The sequence below is a fragment of the Marmota marmota genome, unplaced genomic scaffold (genome assembly GCF_001458135.2).
Source record: "Marmota marmota marmota unplaced genomic scaffold, marMar, whole genome shotgun sequence".
NCBI lineage: Eukaryota > Metazoa > Chordata > Mammalia > Rodentia > Sciuridae > Marmota > Marmota marmota.
The window spans coordinates 35,607,688-35,623,463 of record NW_025999842.1 but is presented as its reverse complement, the minus strand read 5'-3'; the positions used below and the strand labels follow the sequence as shown (position 1 = coordinate 35,623,463).

The 15,776-nt window shown below is 35.0% G+C and overlaps 1 protein-coding gene across 6 annotated transcripts in view; it reads left to right on the top strand.

Annotated features, from left to right (window-relative positions):
• Positions 1 to 15,776, top strand: part of Ros1 (ROS proto-oncogene 1, receptor tyrosine kinase) — a 134,488-nt gene that overhangs the window by 81,070 nt on the left and 37,642 nt on the right. For all 6 annotated transcript variants that reach the window (XR_007344114.1, XM_048794018.1, XM_048794063.1 and 3 more), the window contains exons 28-31: positions 11,603 to 11,805; positions 13,123 to 13,267; positions 14,028 to 14,260; positions 14,352 to 14,528. Coding sequence is in view for 5 of the 6 variants with exons in the window: in XM_048794018.1 (XP_048649975.1) it covers positions 11,603 to 11,805; positions 13,123 to 13,267; positions 14,028 to 14,260; positions 14,352 to 14,528 (758 nt within the window). In the remaining variant the exon portion in view is untranslated. The remainder of the gene's footprint in view (positions 1 to 11,602; positions 11,806 to 13,122; positions 13,268 to 14,027; positions 14,261 to 14,351; positions 14,529 to 15,776) is intronic.

Sequence of the window (15,776 nt, the reverse complement as noted above, 5' to 3'; positions counted from 1 at the left end):
AGAGGGGAGGGGAGGGGAGCGGGGATAGTAGAGGATAGGAAAGGCAGCAGAACACAACAGACACTAGTATGGCAATATGTAAATCAATCGATGTGTAACTGATGTGATTCTGCAATCTGTATATGGGGTAAAAATGGGAGCTCATAACCCACTTGAATCAAAGTGTGAAATATGATATATCAAGAACTATGTAATGTTTTGAACAGCCAACAATAAAAAATTAAAATAAATAAATAAATAAATAAATAAATAAATAAATAAATTCTATGAATAGAAAAAAAAAAATCCTTAGAAGTCTTGAAAGATATTCTGGAAGCCATGTCCTCTCACTTCTCCTAATTCATGAGATCAGGACTCTGAGGGCAAAGACCATTTGGTTTTCCCGAAGCCTTGCTGTGAGAACAAGAAATGGTCATGTTTAGTTATTAAGGCCTCCTGCGGAGGAAATGGGCAACCTTGAACTTCGGTGTCAGCTACTCCAGATGCAGTTTTCTCAGTTTTATGAATGAATGCACTATCTAAAAAGCATCCTGATCTGCTAATTATTTGTAAACCATTTCACATCCACTCAGTTCCAAATTTAGGTTTTGAAGCAGTTCTGTAGTCACCGAAATTCTGTAGTTCACCCTGCAGTTACATATTTTTTTCACCTTCAAAGAATACAAGGAGTGTTTCAGCCTACATTTTAAATATGAAGAAGCAAATGTGTGAAGTGAAGAAACAAAAATACACTGAAGGGTTTTTTTTAGAGCATATACTTATATACTTTCAAAGCATGTATATTTTAACAAGCTGAATGTAACCTTCATGGAGAATACAGCCCTTTCCTATCTTTTCTTTAACATAGTCCCAATACTTATATCATCGCCTAGAACACAGTAGGCACTTAAAAAAAAAAAAAAAGAATTCCATTGATCTCATCTGTCTGGATAAAACTACAATCAATAGTACTTCCTATTCCATTCTACCTTATACTGGTGAAAAGGGAAGCTGAAAGCCATTTCAACCAGTTTCAGTAAGTAAAAAGCAAATGGAAGACTCAACTCTTTTTAGATCTATAAGAAAAATGAGGTCGCAGCCCCACAAACTGGAAAGAAAGATGGTAAAAGTAGAGAATTGCAATTTACTGGAGGAAAAATCCTTAAGAAAAAAACCTTGTGGGAACTAGTGCCAAGGGTAAGGAATTCTGAACTAGAACTGATGAATTGCTAGATACTTCATGGATTACTCTGAGAGTTAAAAAACTCCAGGGGCATTTAGTTGGGGAAGCTCCCACACTTATTCTGAGTTTTCTCTCTAGGAACTTGACCTGGTTCTCACAGTGAAGATCTTAGCACATCTCCTTGTGTTGCCAGCAGGAGGAAGGGAAAAGGAATTGTTTCAAAATACACTAGAGCATTCTATTCTTCTTAACAAGCTTGGCTCTTAAGAGAAACTATTTAGCCACAGTCTAACATTCTGGGTTTTTATCAGAATATAATTTACCTTGGAAAATGGAAGTACTCAATTCAGCCCACTTTAGCCATGCAATTTCATTTAAGAGTATGGACTAAGAAGAACTTGTAAAGCCCACAGTCCAGAGGCACCAAAGTCTGAAACCTAATCTAGGACAATGAAAAGCCTTCTCTACTTCCTCAAAATCACATTACTAAAAGTCTACTTATAGCAATTTATTTTACACAGTACATCAAGTCTTACTATCAAGAAAAAAAAATTAAAAGGCATAAAATACAGATTGAAGATACAGTGAGAGTCAGAATGATACTCAGATGGCAGGGATGTTGGAATTATCAGACTGTGAATTTTAAAAGCTATAATTAAAATGCTAACAGTTTTAATGAACAAAATAGTCAGTTACAAGAGCAGATGATCATTGTAAACAAAAAGATGGAAATTCTAAGAAAAAAAGAAAAGAAATGCCAGGAGATAAAAATAAAAATACTGTAACAGAGTGAAGAATGCCTTTGAAGGGCTTATTAATAGACTGGACAGGGTGCTGAGGAAAGAAACTCTGAGCTTGAAGCGTTCTCAATAGAAACCCCCAAAACAGAGCCGTTCAAGAGGGCAGATTAGAGGAAGACTGCATTTCCAGTTGCTCTGTGGTTTGAATTCAAGCAGTGGGAATATTGTTTCTCATCAAGGTGGGTGAAAGAGGGAATTCACTGAAATTCAATATCAGAGAGATTTAGAGACTCACAAATTCAGATGCATTACATGAAGAACAAGAAAGCCTACATCGGAGAGAACCAATTGTGGCAGCAGAGGCAATACTGGTTCACCGCAGAGGGGAGGAGCAATATAAACAGAGAGAAACACAATAGATAAATCGAGCACAGAAAAACATGTAGATCAGAAAATCAGCCTGCACTTAGCTGATCCAGAGGCCGCATGGTTAAGTGTTTGTGAAGTTCTCTGTGTTTCTTAACTGGAAAGTGGAGAGCTGAGGCAGGAGCATCTTGAGGAGGCTACACTGCAGCTTGCTGCTGCAGAAACCTGGGAGATCCTAGCAAACATACTGTCCTGAGAAGCTCCTATGATGGGGCCTAGGGTCTGCCTAGCAGAACATGATTAAAACAGGGACAGAGATTGTACTTGGGGTGGGGGTGAGAATTCAAGACAGAAAAATAGAGGGGAATACAACCTGCTTTCCTTTGAGTCTGGTGGCTATTATGACCAGCTGAAGAGGATCTAGAAACTGAACAGGCCAGTGTGAACACACTCCTGGTGTAAGCCTGAGAAAGTTGTGTTCATGGGCGCAGGGTGTGTAAGACCTGTGGAGAGTTGTCTCCCCTGCCCTGTGAGTAGAATTCTTGGACGTTCCTGAGATCTAGACTCTGAGCAGAGATCTTCATCTCCTTTTCCTTAGGGATGTCTTGATATAGTCTCTCCAGAACAGGTATCACTCAACAAAGTCCCTAAGGCCTGAGTTGAGGTAAGCCTCAGCCACCAGAATTCCCATCTTAGAACTCCCCAGCAATCCCACCCGGGGAGTCCATTTAGGTTCTTGACAAAACTCCAATCAATAGTACTTCCCATTCCACTCTTACTCTGGTGAGAAGGGGGAGTTGAAAGCTATTTCAACCAATTTCAGTTTTAGGCTCCTTCAACCGGCAACACAAAGAGAGGAAGAAATCAACAGTCTCTACCCCTTGTGCTTCCCCTTCCTTAGTGCATAACCCAAGAAGAAATGGAAAGAAGGACAATTGGGTACAAGCAGTGACCATCCATCCTTGTTAACAATTATGACCACCTCAGTGAAGACATTTCTTTCATTTTTCTTTAAGAATATTTTTTCTTTTCTTTTTCCTACTGTTGCTCGTGTGTGTGTGTGTGTGTGTTGCTGTGCTGCTTGGTTTGTGGATATATATATATATATATATATACACACATAAAAATACATATATGGATATATATATATATATCCATATATGTATTTTTTAATTTTTTCCTCATTTTTAGCATTTTTAAAATATTATTTTTCCTTGTCTTTTGAGGATTATGGCTTTTTGTTTTCTTACTTATTTTTGTTTTGCTTTGTTTTTGTTTGTCTCTCTTTCTCTCTGTTCTTCTCTTGCTGACAGTAAAATTCTCCTATTTTTGCTTCCTCTTTCTTTTTACTTTGTTCTATTTTTCCTCTTCCTTCTAATTTATGTCCACCACTTGCTACATCACTTCTGTATTCTCTCTGTTTACATTTGAACATTCTGAACTTTCTTTTACCTTCCCATAACATTTTCTTTTCTTTTAATGAACAGTATTTTTACCATCTTTTAGAACTATTTGATTTATATAACTCCTGCCCCCACCATTCATGTGGATGCATTTATTAGTACTATGCATCACATAGTTGACACTTGTTGTTTACTTTAAGGCGAGATTATTTCATAGCTATTTATCATTTTTGCTATTGGCAATTGCTGACCTTACCATTTCTGTTTCTGTGGTAATTAATGTTATAGATGTAGGCACAGGACATTTTTACTTGTTTGCTTTGGTTGTTGCTATTGTTTGTTTTCCCCTGTATCTTGAAGTTCTGGGAATCTACAGAGACACTACAAGTTCACAGAGTAGAAACTCTACTGCTGAAATAAACTCAGTCAAGTGACAATGCACCTTACCCCACAAACAAATTAACCACACTCAGACTTCACTGATAGTTTAATACAAAGAATAAACAAGACAAAAAACCCAGACTAACAATCAGGCCCCAAGTAGGTTCTACTTGTGGCCATTCAATCCTATAGCAAAAACAGAATTAACAAAAAGATTTGGATGACACATGTATGAGGGGTTTTAATCTAGATCATTTTAGAATACTTTGGCAAAAGAAGATTATGTCCTAAAAAAGCACACACACAAGAGTGAAAGAGAACGCCATCTCAACAGATACCTAAAACCCAATACAGGAATACAAGAAAGATGAAAAAACAAGGTAGCATGACACCTTCCAAAGTTCATAATTCACCAACAATTGACTCCAAAGATATTGAAGTGGATGAAATATCAGATAATTAATTCAGATGAATTATTATAAAAATGATCAGTGATTTCCAAGAGCACACAGAGAACAACTGAATGAATTAAGGAGTCAGTTCAGGATATAAAAGATAAATTCAATAAGGAGATAGAGATATTTAAAAAGAACCAAACAGAGAGACTTTGGAGATGAAAGGCATAATAAATCAAATTAAGTGTTCAGTTGAAAGTCTCTCTAGTAGACTAGACCATGCTGAAGACACAAGTTCTTGGAGCAGGTCTTGAACGTTCAGACAGTACAAAAGAAAAGAAAATAAGTAACAATACCAGAATACACAAGACATCTGGAAACAAGAAACCAAATTTTAAGAACCATTGGAATTGAAGAGTGTGATGCAGGCTAATGGCAGAGATAATCTCTTCAGGGAAATAATAAAATTTCTAAACCTTGGTAATGAAGTGGACATCCAGATACAAGATGCATTTAGAACTCCAAATAAACAACAACAACAAAAACAAACAAACAAACAAAAAAACACTCCACAACATATTATAACTAAAATGCCTCACAAACAGACAAGGATAGAATTTTAAAAAGCCTCAAGAGAAAAATGTCAGTTCACTTTTAGAAACAAGACAATCAAAATCACTTTTGATTTCTCAGCACAAACTCTAAAATCTAGTAGGATAGGAATAATGTGTTCCAAGCCCCCAAAGAACTCAACATTGTTATAACCATCAAAGCTATCCTTCAAAATCAAAGATGGAATAAAAACCTTCCAAGATAAACAGAAACTAAAAGAATGCATGACTCCTAACCAGCACTACAGAAAATAACATAAATACTTCGCACAGAAGGAAAAAACAACAAACAACCAAACCCAGAACTCACAAATCAACATATCTCATTTGAAGAGTAACTAGGAAAATGAGAAACAGGACCAATTTAAACATTAGAAATAAATAAAAATTGCAGAAATTAATACATATTTCTCTATATGAACCTTGAATGTAAATGCTTTTACCTCTCTAATTAAAAGACAGGATGGCAGAATGGATTTTAAAAAAGAAGATCTCACCATATGTTGTTTGCAACACTGAGAGCGCCACAGGCTGAAAATGAAAAGATGGAAATTAACATATCATATGAATAGAGTCCCAAAATAAGCAGGAACAGTTACTCACATATCTAGCAACACATACTTCAAGCCAAAATTAATTAGAAGAGAAAAAGAAGGTCACTTTATACTGGTGGAGAGAACAATCTAGTAAAAAGATATAAAGATAGTAACTATTTATGCCCCACACTTTGGTACGCCTGAATATACAAAACACACACTATTTGTATTATAGACTCAAATAGACCCCAGTACAATAGTATGGGTAATGTTAGCACACTTCTCTCATGAATAGATAGGTCTTTCAGACATAAACTCAGTAAAGACTCTTCAGTTCTCTCTCTCTCTCTCTCTCTCTCTCTCTCTATATATATATATATATATATATATATATATATATATATATATATATATATAATAAATCAATTTGGCTTAATAGACATTTATAGAACATTTCATCCCCAAACAGCCAAATACACATTCTTTTCAGCTACTCGTGGAACTTTCTCCAAAACAGACCATATTTTAGGCCACAAAGCAACTCTTAACAAATAAAAAAATTGATATCATACCCTGTGTCTTATCTGATCATAATGGAATAAAAATAGAAATCAATACACACACACACACACAAACACACACACAAAGTACAGAAACTGTATAAACACATGGATATTAACCAATGCATTTCTGAATAATGAATGATGAATAGATCAGTTTTCTAAGAAAACATAACAATCCTTAATGTATATATGTCAAAAATCTATGTGACAAAAACTGATAGAATCACAAAGGAAGATAGATGACCTAATATTACAGTTGCAGACATCAGTCTTCATCTATTAGAAATGAATGGATCTAGGAAGAAAATCAGCAAGTATAGATTTAAATATAGCAACACCATCAATTAATTGGATATAATGGACATTTATTGACTACATTCAACAGCAGCAGAATATACATTCTTCTCAAACTCACATTCATTATTCATCAAGATCAAACACACTCTCGGCTATAAAACATACTTTTGACAAATTTAAAAGAACAGAAATCACACAATATCTATTCTCACACTATAAGGGAATTAAACTAGAAATCAATAACAGAGTGATGGTTGGAGATTAAAAAATGCATTTCTAAATAATGTACAAGCCAAAGAAGAAATCTCATGGGAAATGCTGAAATGTTTTCAACTAAATGAAAATAAAAACACAACCTACACAAAATTTGTGAGAATCAGGAAAAAGCTGTGCTTAGTGGAAAATTTGTAGGATCAAATGTCTATTTTAGAGAAGAAAAGAGATTTGGAAAAACAATAGCTTTCCAACTTAAGAAACTAAGAAGAGAAAATTTAATCCAAAATAAGTAGGAGAAACAAAATAAAAAGAATTAGAGCAGAAAACAAGAAATAAATACAAGAAATCCATTAAATCAAAAGTCAATTTTTCAGGAAAATAAAATGATTGATAAACCTCTAACCAGGCTAAGAAAAAGAGAGGACCCAAATTACTAATATCAGAAATAAATGAGGGAGTGAACATTATTATAGATCCTTTTAATGCTAAAAGGATAACCAAGGAATATTATGCAGGACTATGCCCACAAATTTAATAACCTAGATGAAATGGACCAATTCCTTTAAAGACACAATCTGTTGAAACACACAGGAATAAACAGACAATTTGAATAGGATTATATCTCTTAAAGAGGTTGAATCAATAATAACTGAAAACAGAAGCACCAGACCCAGTTAGTTTCAATAGTGAATTCTACCAAACATTTAAGAAAGAAGATAAAAAAATAAAATAAAATACAAAAATAAAAGAAAAAGAAGTTAAACCATTCCCCACTATTTATTTCAAAAGATAGAAATGGAGAATTCTTTCATGTATATTATAGAATGAGTTTATTGTATGAAGTCAGCATTACCCTCACACTAAAACCAGACAAAAGAAAACTTCAGATAAATATCTCTCTTGAATATTAATGGAAAATCCTCAAAAAAGTGTTAGAAAATTAACTCTAATGATATATAAAACAAACATGTGACACAAATAGGATTTATCCCATTTATTCAAATCTGATATTTGAAAATCCCCTCTTGCTCCTTCTTTTCAACCCAGCATGCAATAAAACAAGAAAACAAAATAAAAACCAAACTGATTAGAGAGGAAAAGATAATTCTGACAAGATCACCTATGCAGAAAATCTGAAAGATTTGGTTAAAAAAAAAGTTTCAAGAATTAGTATGTGATTTTATGAAGTTTGCAGGACATTATATGAAAATATAAGTTTTGTTTTCCTCTGCAGCAAACAAGTGAAATTTGAAATTAAAAGCATTACTATTTACATTAACATACCCCAAAATGAAATACTTGGGTAAAAATCTAACAAAATATATATAAGAGATACATGAAGAAAACTATTAAACTTTGATAAAAGTAATCAAAGGAGGATTAAAGAAATGTTAGAGATATTCTTTGTTCATGTCCTGCAAGACTCAATGTTGTCAAGATGGCACATCTTCCAATTTGGTCCATAGATTCAATGCAATCCCATTAAAATTCCATCCATTTATTTTGTGGATAGATAAACTGAATCTAAAGCTTATTTGGTATGGTAAAAGACCTGGACTAGCAACAATAATGAAGGGGAAGAACATAGTTGAAAGACTGACACTACTCAACTTCAAGTCTTTCTATAAAGCTAAAGTAATCAAGACACTGTGGTATTGGTGCAAGAATAGGCAAATAAATCAGGAACAGAGAACCCAGATAATAGACACACATAAATATGATCAAGTGATTTTTGACAAGAGGCAGAAGCAATGCAGTGGAGAACTGATGGTCTTTTAAACAAACTGCTTGAACAACTGGATTTCCACAAGCAAAAAGATGACTGTGGACATAAACTTTATACCCTTCATGAAAATTAACTCAGAATAGATCATAGACCTTAAGGTAAAATATTTAGAGCTAAAAAGAAATGAGCTATGAAGTTATGAAAAGACATGAAGAAAAGCTATATACATAGAAATGAAAGAAGTCAATCTGGAAAGCTGCATAGTGTATGATTACAACTGTATGTTTTTACTGGAAAAGTAAAAACTATAGCAACAGTAATAACATCAGTGCTGGCTAGGGGTGAGGGAGGAAGAGATAGACAGTACAGAGGATTTTTAGGACAATAAAACTACTATCTACCCATGGTATCTCTAATGGGGGAGGCTGTGCATGTGTGGGGACATATACTGGGAAATCTTTGTACTTTCCTTGCAATCATACAGTGAACCTAAAACTGCACTCAATAATAAAGTCTATTTTAAAAAGTACATGTGATATCTGTTTGAAGTTGAATAACATGTGCCACACACACACACACACACACACACACACACACCTACACTTAAACAGTCTTAAATGTAACATGAATTTTTATTACTAGGACTCATTAAAATAAGATTAATATAATGATGTATTATTTTCTTTGGAAAAAAAAAGCATCAACTTTGTTTTGCTACTTTCCTGGTACATAATTAAGGGTACTTTATCTCCATCTGCTGGAAATTTTAAGCAATTACCAGTTCCTTTGCTCCTTTTGAGCTTGAGGCATTTCATATCTTCAAAATGTATGGGATTAAAAAAGCAGAAGAGCAGGTGCGGTGGTGCATGCCTATAATCCCAGTGTCTCAGGAGACTGAGACAGGAGGATTTGAGTTCAAAGCCAGCCTTAGCTATGGTGTGGTGCTTAGCAACTCAGTGAGACCCTATCTCTAAATAAAATACAAAATAGGGCTGGGGATGTGGTTCAGTGGTTGAGCGTCCCTGAATTCAATCCCTGTTACAAAGAAAATGAACAGGAATTACTTGTTTTCTGGTCCTGAATGACATTTACAACACTTCAGTATGTACCACCATGTTTTAAAACAAAAATTTTTAAATGACAAAAATAGCCATCACCTTTGAAACATTATTACTCTGGTGGCTAACATGAATATCCCATTCCCCGATTAGACCAGAAATCAGCACAAATGAATAAGTACTATTGTATAAATATTAATTGAATTGGATAATGGATCATTTTGTAACTTTTATAAAGTTATCTTTCTTTGAATCCCCATGCCTTCCAATTGTTCTCAAAGTTCACAGATTTCTTACATATCCCCTATTCCTGGAAATTTTTGAGATAGTTTTAACTTTACACACTCTTTTCTGCATTTTGGGAGTTGTATTTGAAATCCCCAGATCAGGCTAGCATTAGTTCCTCTGGTTTTTAATAGCTTATGATGAAGATAATAATAACTACCATTTATTAAAAATCCCCACAATGTTTAGAGATAAAGCAATATATAAGTATCTATGGAATAGATAATCACCCATTTATAGAATAGCTAGAGTAACCTTCCCAAGGTCAAAAAGTTAGGAAGTGAAGGAGCAGTCTTGATCAAGTTATTGGCACTTAAACACTCCCCTCACCCCCCTCATTTTCTTATTGAATGTAAAGGATGCATTTTATATTTTGATAACACAAATTCATAGATATTGACAGCATTTATTAAGTACCCAATATATGCCAAGCACCATCCTAGGGACAAAGATAAATTACATACAATTTTAGTCCAAGAAACATCACATTCTAGTGGTCAAGAAATAAAACACCAAAAGGAAAAGCAAAACAAAGCAAATGTGGCTAGTTCTATGGTGGAAGAATATAAGGGGTGTGGTGGGAACAGAAGAGAGAGACTCTCAACTGAATGAGGGTACAGACAGGGCTTCCCAGGAGAGATGAGAGATGATGTAGGAACTGAGCCCAAAGTAAGGGTTCCTAGTTGGGGAAGTTCCTTCCAAACTGAGGAGACAGCCAATATGAAGGACTCTCTGGGTGGAAGTTCATCACTGATCCATACTATTTATAATGTGATTGGGTTGAAGAATGACTTTGCATAATCAGATATAAGGTAGAACAGAGGCCAGGAGCCAGATTACAAAGTGCCATGGATCATTAGTCAAACAGTTAGCTAACTCTTTATATAAAATCTTATTTGGAGTTATTTGCATTTGTGTTGTCTTTATCACACTGTATTTTTAGGTGGCATTTTATGTCTTAATCAAAATTTACATATTAATCAAAGTGGCTGGATTAGAAGCTGCATTCAGCTGCAAGTTATGGAAACATGTTTTTTTTTTTTTTTTTTTGGTGGTGCTGGGGATTGAACCCAGGGCTTTGTGCATGTGAGGCAAGCACTCTACCAACTGAATTATATTCCCAGCTGGAAACATGATATTTTTAGGCTTCTACTGAGTTTGCAATGGAGTTGTGCCACACTGCACTGGTCAAGAGCATATCATTCCCATTCCCACTGTAGTCTCCATGAATGGTGCTTCCCAGAGTTATTCAGGGTATAGCATGTTTGGTTGTATGTGGTGTTCAGGCAGCAATGCTATCAAGCACCTGGACTTCTGTCTTTCCACAGATTTCTTTAGCATGAATTTTAGTCAGTTCTTACAAAATAGCTGTTGCTCCTCTAGGTATCATATCTGCATCCTGGTCAGGGAGAAGGTGAAGGGCAGGGGCATGTAACAGCATGCCTACTCTTTATTGTGACGGAGATAACTGCTGCTCTGGATGACCAATAGAGCAGACGCCCATCTTCCATCTGAAGGGTTAGAGTGTGCCAGATCTTGCCCAGGCTGCTACTGAGATTCAGAAACTGAGTTTTCCCTCTGGGCATGCTACCTTAAACAACTTTATATGGGTGAGTTTCAAGAAAAGGAGGATGATATTGGGTAGAATCTAGCAGTGTCTGCCATACACAGTATTGAGATGGAGCCTTTTTTGTTTCTTCAAAGAGAACATTATTTCCAAAGCATTTTCATGCTTATCCTTCCTAACAAAAGTTATGTATATTCTACAAATTTCTTTCTAACCTTTGATATTACCCTTAATGCTAAATAAGACTGCTGTTTCTCTTCTACATATATCTCATCTTTGTTTTCTTTTTATTTTAGATAAAGCATTTCTGTCTATAGCTTCAGATATTTCAGGACCAACTATACTTAATGCCACTAACACCAGTCTCACAATCAGATTACCTCCAGCCAAGACAAATCTTACTTGGTATGGCATCACCAGTCCTACACCAACATACCTGGTTTACTATACAGAAGTTAATGGCAGGAAAAACAGCTCTGACCTGGTGTATAAAATGCTGGTAAGATTAGAGCTAATGGCTTTGGGCTTTGCACAAGATGCCTTTTTAAAATTTAAAATTATTAGCTATAGTGAAGCATTTCCCATATACAACTTCTTACTGTGGATGATTCATCAAAACAATGTATTGTCTGGGAATAAGTTAGGTTACTTGGAAATGTGTTAATTCTGGCCAGTTGATGGATTGTCATAGTAATAGTTTCCTGAGTGTCCTGAAAAATGGGGTTTGCTCCCTCCCTGATTATTCACCCCCAAAGAGTGACAGAGACTTGATTTTGTGGTCTACACAGTAGATTGAAGATTGAGGAGTAACAAATGAATTGGACAGAAAGAATATTGCCATATATGCTTCTTTTCCATAGCATTTATCTAATATAAACTTGTACTTAATATTTATGTCTATATATCCTACATATTATGAAATGCAGTGATCTGAGGAATTATGTCTGTTTTTAAATTACCATTGTATCCTTAGCAGTTGCATAAGAGTTGGCACTGTGCAGGCATTTGGTAAATATTTCTTGAATGAATGAATTGATAGGCAATATTTATTCCATAATTGGCATTAGTGTTTCAATAGTTCTAGTGATGACATTATACATACCCAATATGTATAATTGCTTCGTGCTTGGCTTGGTTTAACCAGTTCAAGAGGTCAAAGTGATCCTCTTCTATTGGACATTCAAAACTGTCTGCTCTGCCATTCATACACGATTCTTTGTTACTTTTTTTGTTTTGTGTTCTAATCTTTTTTTTTTTTACACATTTTAAAAAGTTGTTTCAGAAAGAGATTGAATTATTTGGCTGATCAAAATTGGGCTTTGAACAGATTTCCGTTATTGGAGTTAGTCTTATTGTCTTCACTTTGACTAAGATGGGTTCTCAATCTTGGCTTTACCTCACACAATTCTATCAGGATATCTGTGGGTGAAACACAGATATAGTATTTTCTTAAAATTTCTTAGATGATTCCAAAGCATAATCAAAATTGAGAATCATTAAGGGATGTCTTTTTACCCTCTTAAAATTTATTTTTAAGAATGATTAGATTACTGTATTCACTTTTATTCCTCCTGCTGAATTTCTAATGTCATACTTATGAAATAGTTTCCTATGTGAAATGAGTTGTTTCACAAAATGACAATCACTGGCATTTATTTGTGGAGATATTAACTCAGGTCTTTGTAGACTGGGATGTGGCATTATCATGAACAATCCAGAATTAAAAATAAATCAGCTTTTTTATCTTTGTGTAAATAATTTCTGCTTGTTTATATAAAATATAAGAATCAGATATTGATTTTTGAATTAATTTCAGGAGTCTCAGGAGAATATAGCTGTTATTGAAAATTTACAACCATTTTCAACATATACGATACATACAGCTGTAAGGAATTATTATTTGGATCCTTTGGAACATTTACCTCTGGGGAAAAAAATTTCAGGAAAAACTAAAAGTGGAGGTGAGTGTGGGTTTCTATAGGTGAGTAGTGAACTTGGTGTGGGTTTCTAGAGCGAAATTTTATGATGTGTATGTTTATGTTTTTCTTGATCTAAATGCTAACCAATAATTATTATGTGAGCCTTTTTAAGTTTAATAAGGAAAATGAATTTGTAGAAAATGTTTTGATAACTTGGACCTTATTTTAACCACTGAAGAAGATGATAACCCATCAAAATGGAAAGCAGTCAGGAGGTGAAACATCAAAATCAATAGTGCTCCACAAAGAAACTCATTCTTTGGTCTCACCACACAGTGTCGCTCTGTTTCCATGTATTCATAGCTCTCTGTACACATGAGACAGGAAAACCAAGACTTCTTTTCAATGTGTATTGCACTGAGCCCACTGAGATTTAAAGTCACATAACATCTCTACCTTAAAGACAAAAAGTCTATAATCCAAAAAAGTGTTCTAAGAGGTGATGATCATTTTTTTTTTTCAGATATTCTGATGATTTTCACAAAAGTCATCCAAATTGGGTAATTCATGAAGGGTCCTATCCTTGAGCTGGAGTCAGGTAAAGTTGTAGTCATTGGGAGAAAGAGGCAAGAGGCTTTTAGGCAGCCTGCTAACTTACCATTATGTAATAGACTGACTTTCCTTCTGGACACTGTTAGTCATTCTGCTCTTATGACACGATCCTCAACCAAGACTTCCTCTCTTCTTTGCACCTTTCCATGCTGTTGCAACATCCCTTATCCTTCATTGCTATTTATTTCAGTGCCAGAGGCAGTTTGGCTCATTAACACAACCGTGCTGTCAGACACCAGCCTCCTTGTATCTTGGAGAGAATCTCACAAGCCAAATGGACCTGAAGAGTCAGTCCGCTATCAACTGGAAATCTCACATCTGGCCCTAATTCCTGAGACTCCTCTAAGACAAAGTGAATTTCCAAGTGCCAGGCTTTGTCTCCTAGTCACTACACTGTCTGGTGGACAACAATATGTGTTAAAGGTACAGAGTGTATGGGGCACTTTTTATTGCCATTTTACAGCACAAACTTTTGAAAAGCAGCTGTTTTTCTTTTCTTTTCTTTTTAATAAAGGTTCTGGCCTGCCATTCCAAGGAAATGTGGTGTGCTGAAAGTCATCCTGTCACTGTCAAAATGTTTGACACACCAGAGAAACCGTATGCCTTGGTCCCAGAAAACACCAGTTTGCAGTTAGATTGGAAGGCTCCACCTGATGTTAGCCTCATTAGATTTTGGTTTGAACTCCAGAAGGTAGACTTTTAATTTAAATCTTGGAGAGAACTATTAATCATTAAGTCACCCATCCCATTCAAATCTGGGAAAAAGAACAGCAGACAAGGACCTCTTGGGTCCAGTCCTCATGACTTTCAGGCAATGATTTTTTTAAAAAAAATTGAATTGGTACATTATAATTACATATAATAGTGAGATTCATTATGTCATATTCATATGTACACATAATTTGCTCAATCTCTTTCCCCAGTATATTCCCTTTCCCTCCCTACCTCTCCCTGATCTACTTGCTCTAGTCTACTGACCTCCCTTTTATTGTTATTATTATTATTATTATCTTAATTAGTGCATTATGATTATCTGTATATGTGGAACTCAACATGGCAATCTATACATGGACATAACCTAATTTGGTAGATTTTGCTTTCCAGTCCTTCCCATGTCCTCCTCTCCTCCCTTCTGCTTGATTTTCTTCCTCAATATTATTGGTTTTCCTTCCATTTTCATGAGATCCTCCCCTCCATTTTTTAAAAATATTTTTTTCTCTGTCTCTAACTTTTGCATTGGAAAGAAATATTTCAATTTTTTTTAGACATCAGAAATTTGTTAGTTGCTCAAAACATTACATTGATCTTGACATATCATATATCATACATTTGTTTCAAATGGGGTATTTTAAATTTTTAATTTATGAGTTAGCCTTATTTTACTTAGCATGATGTTTTCCAGTTCCATCCATTTACTAGCAAATGACAATTTCCTTCTTTCTTATAGCTGAGTAAAACTCCTTTGTGTATATATACCACATTTTATTTATCCATTTGTCTGTTTACAGCCACCTAGACTGGTTTCATAACTTGGGGATTATGCATTGTGCCGCTATAAATATTGGTATGCTGATTTTAGTTCTTTTGGATAAATACCAATGAATGGGATAGCTGGGTCATATGGTAGTTCCATTTCTCCTCTTTTGAGAAATCTCCATACCATTTTCCAAAGTGGTTGTACAATTTAAAGTCCCACAATGTATAAGTTTACCTTTTTGCCCCCGTTCTTTTTTTTTTGGGGGGGGGGGTGAGTATTGGGGATTGAACTCAGGGGCACTTGGCCATGTTTTTGCCCATGTTCTTGACACCAACTATTGTTTTTTGTTTTCTTGATGGTTGCCATTCTAATTGGGGGAAAAATCTCAATGTTGTTTTGATTCACATTTCTCTGATCACCAAGAATATTGAACATTTTTTCATATATTTGTTGATCATTAGT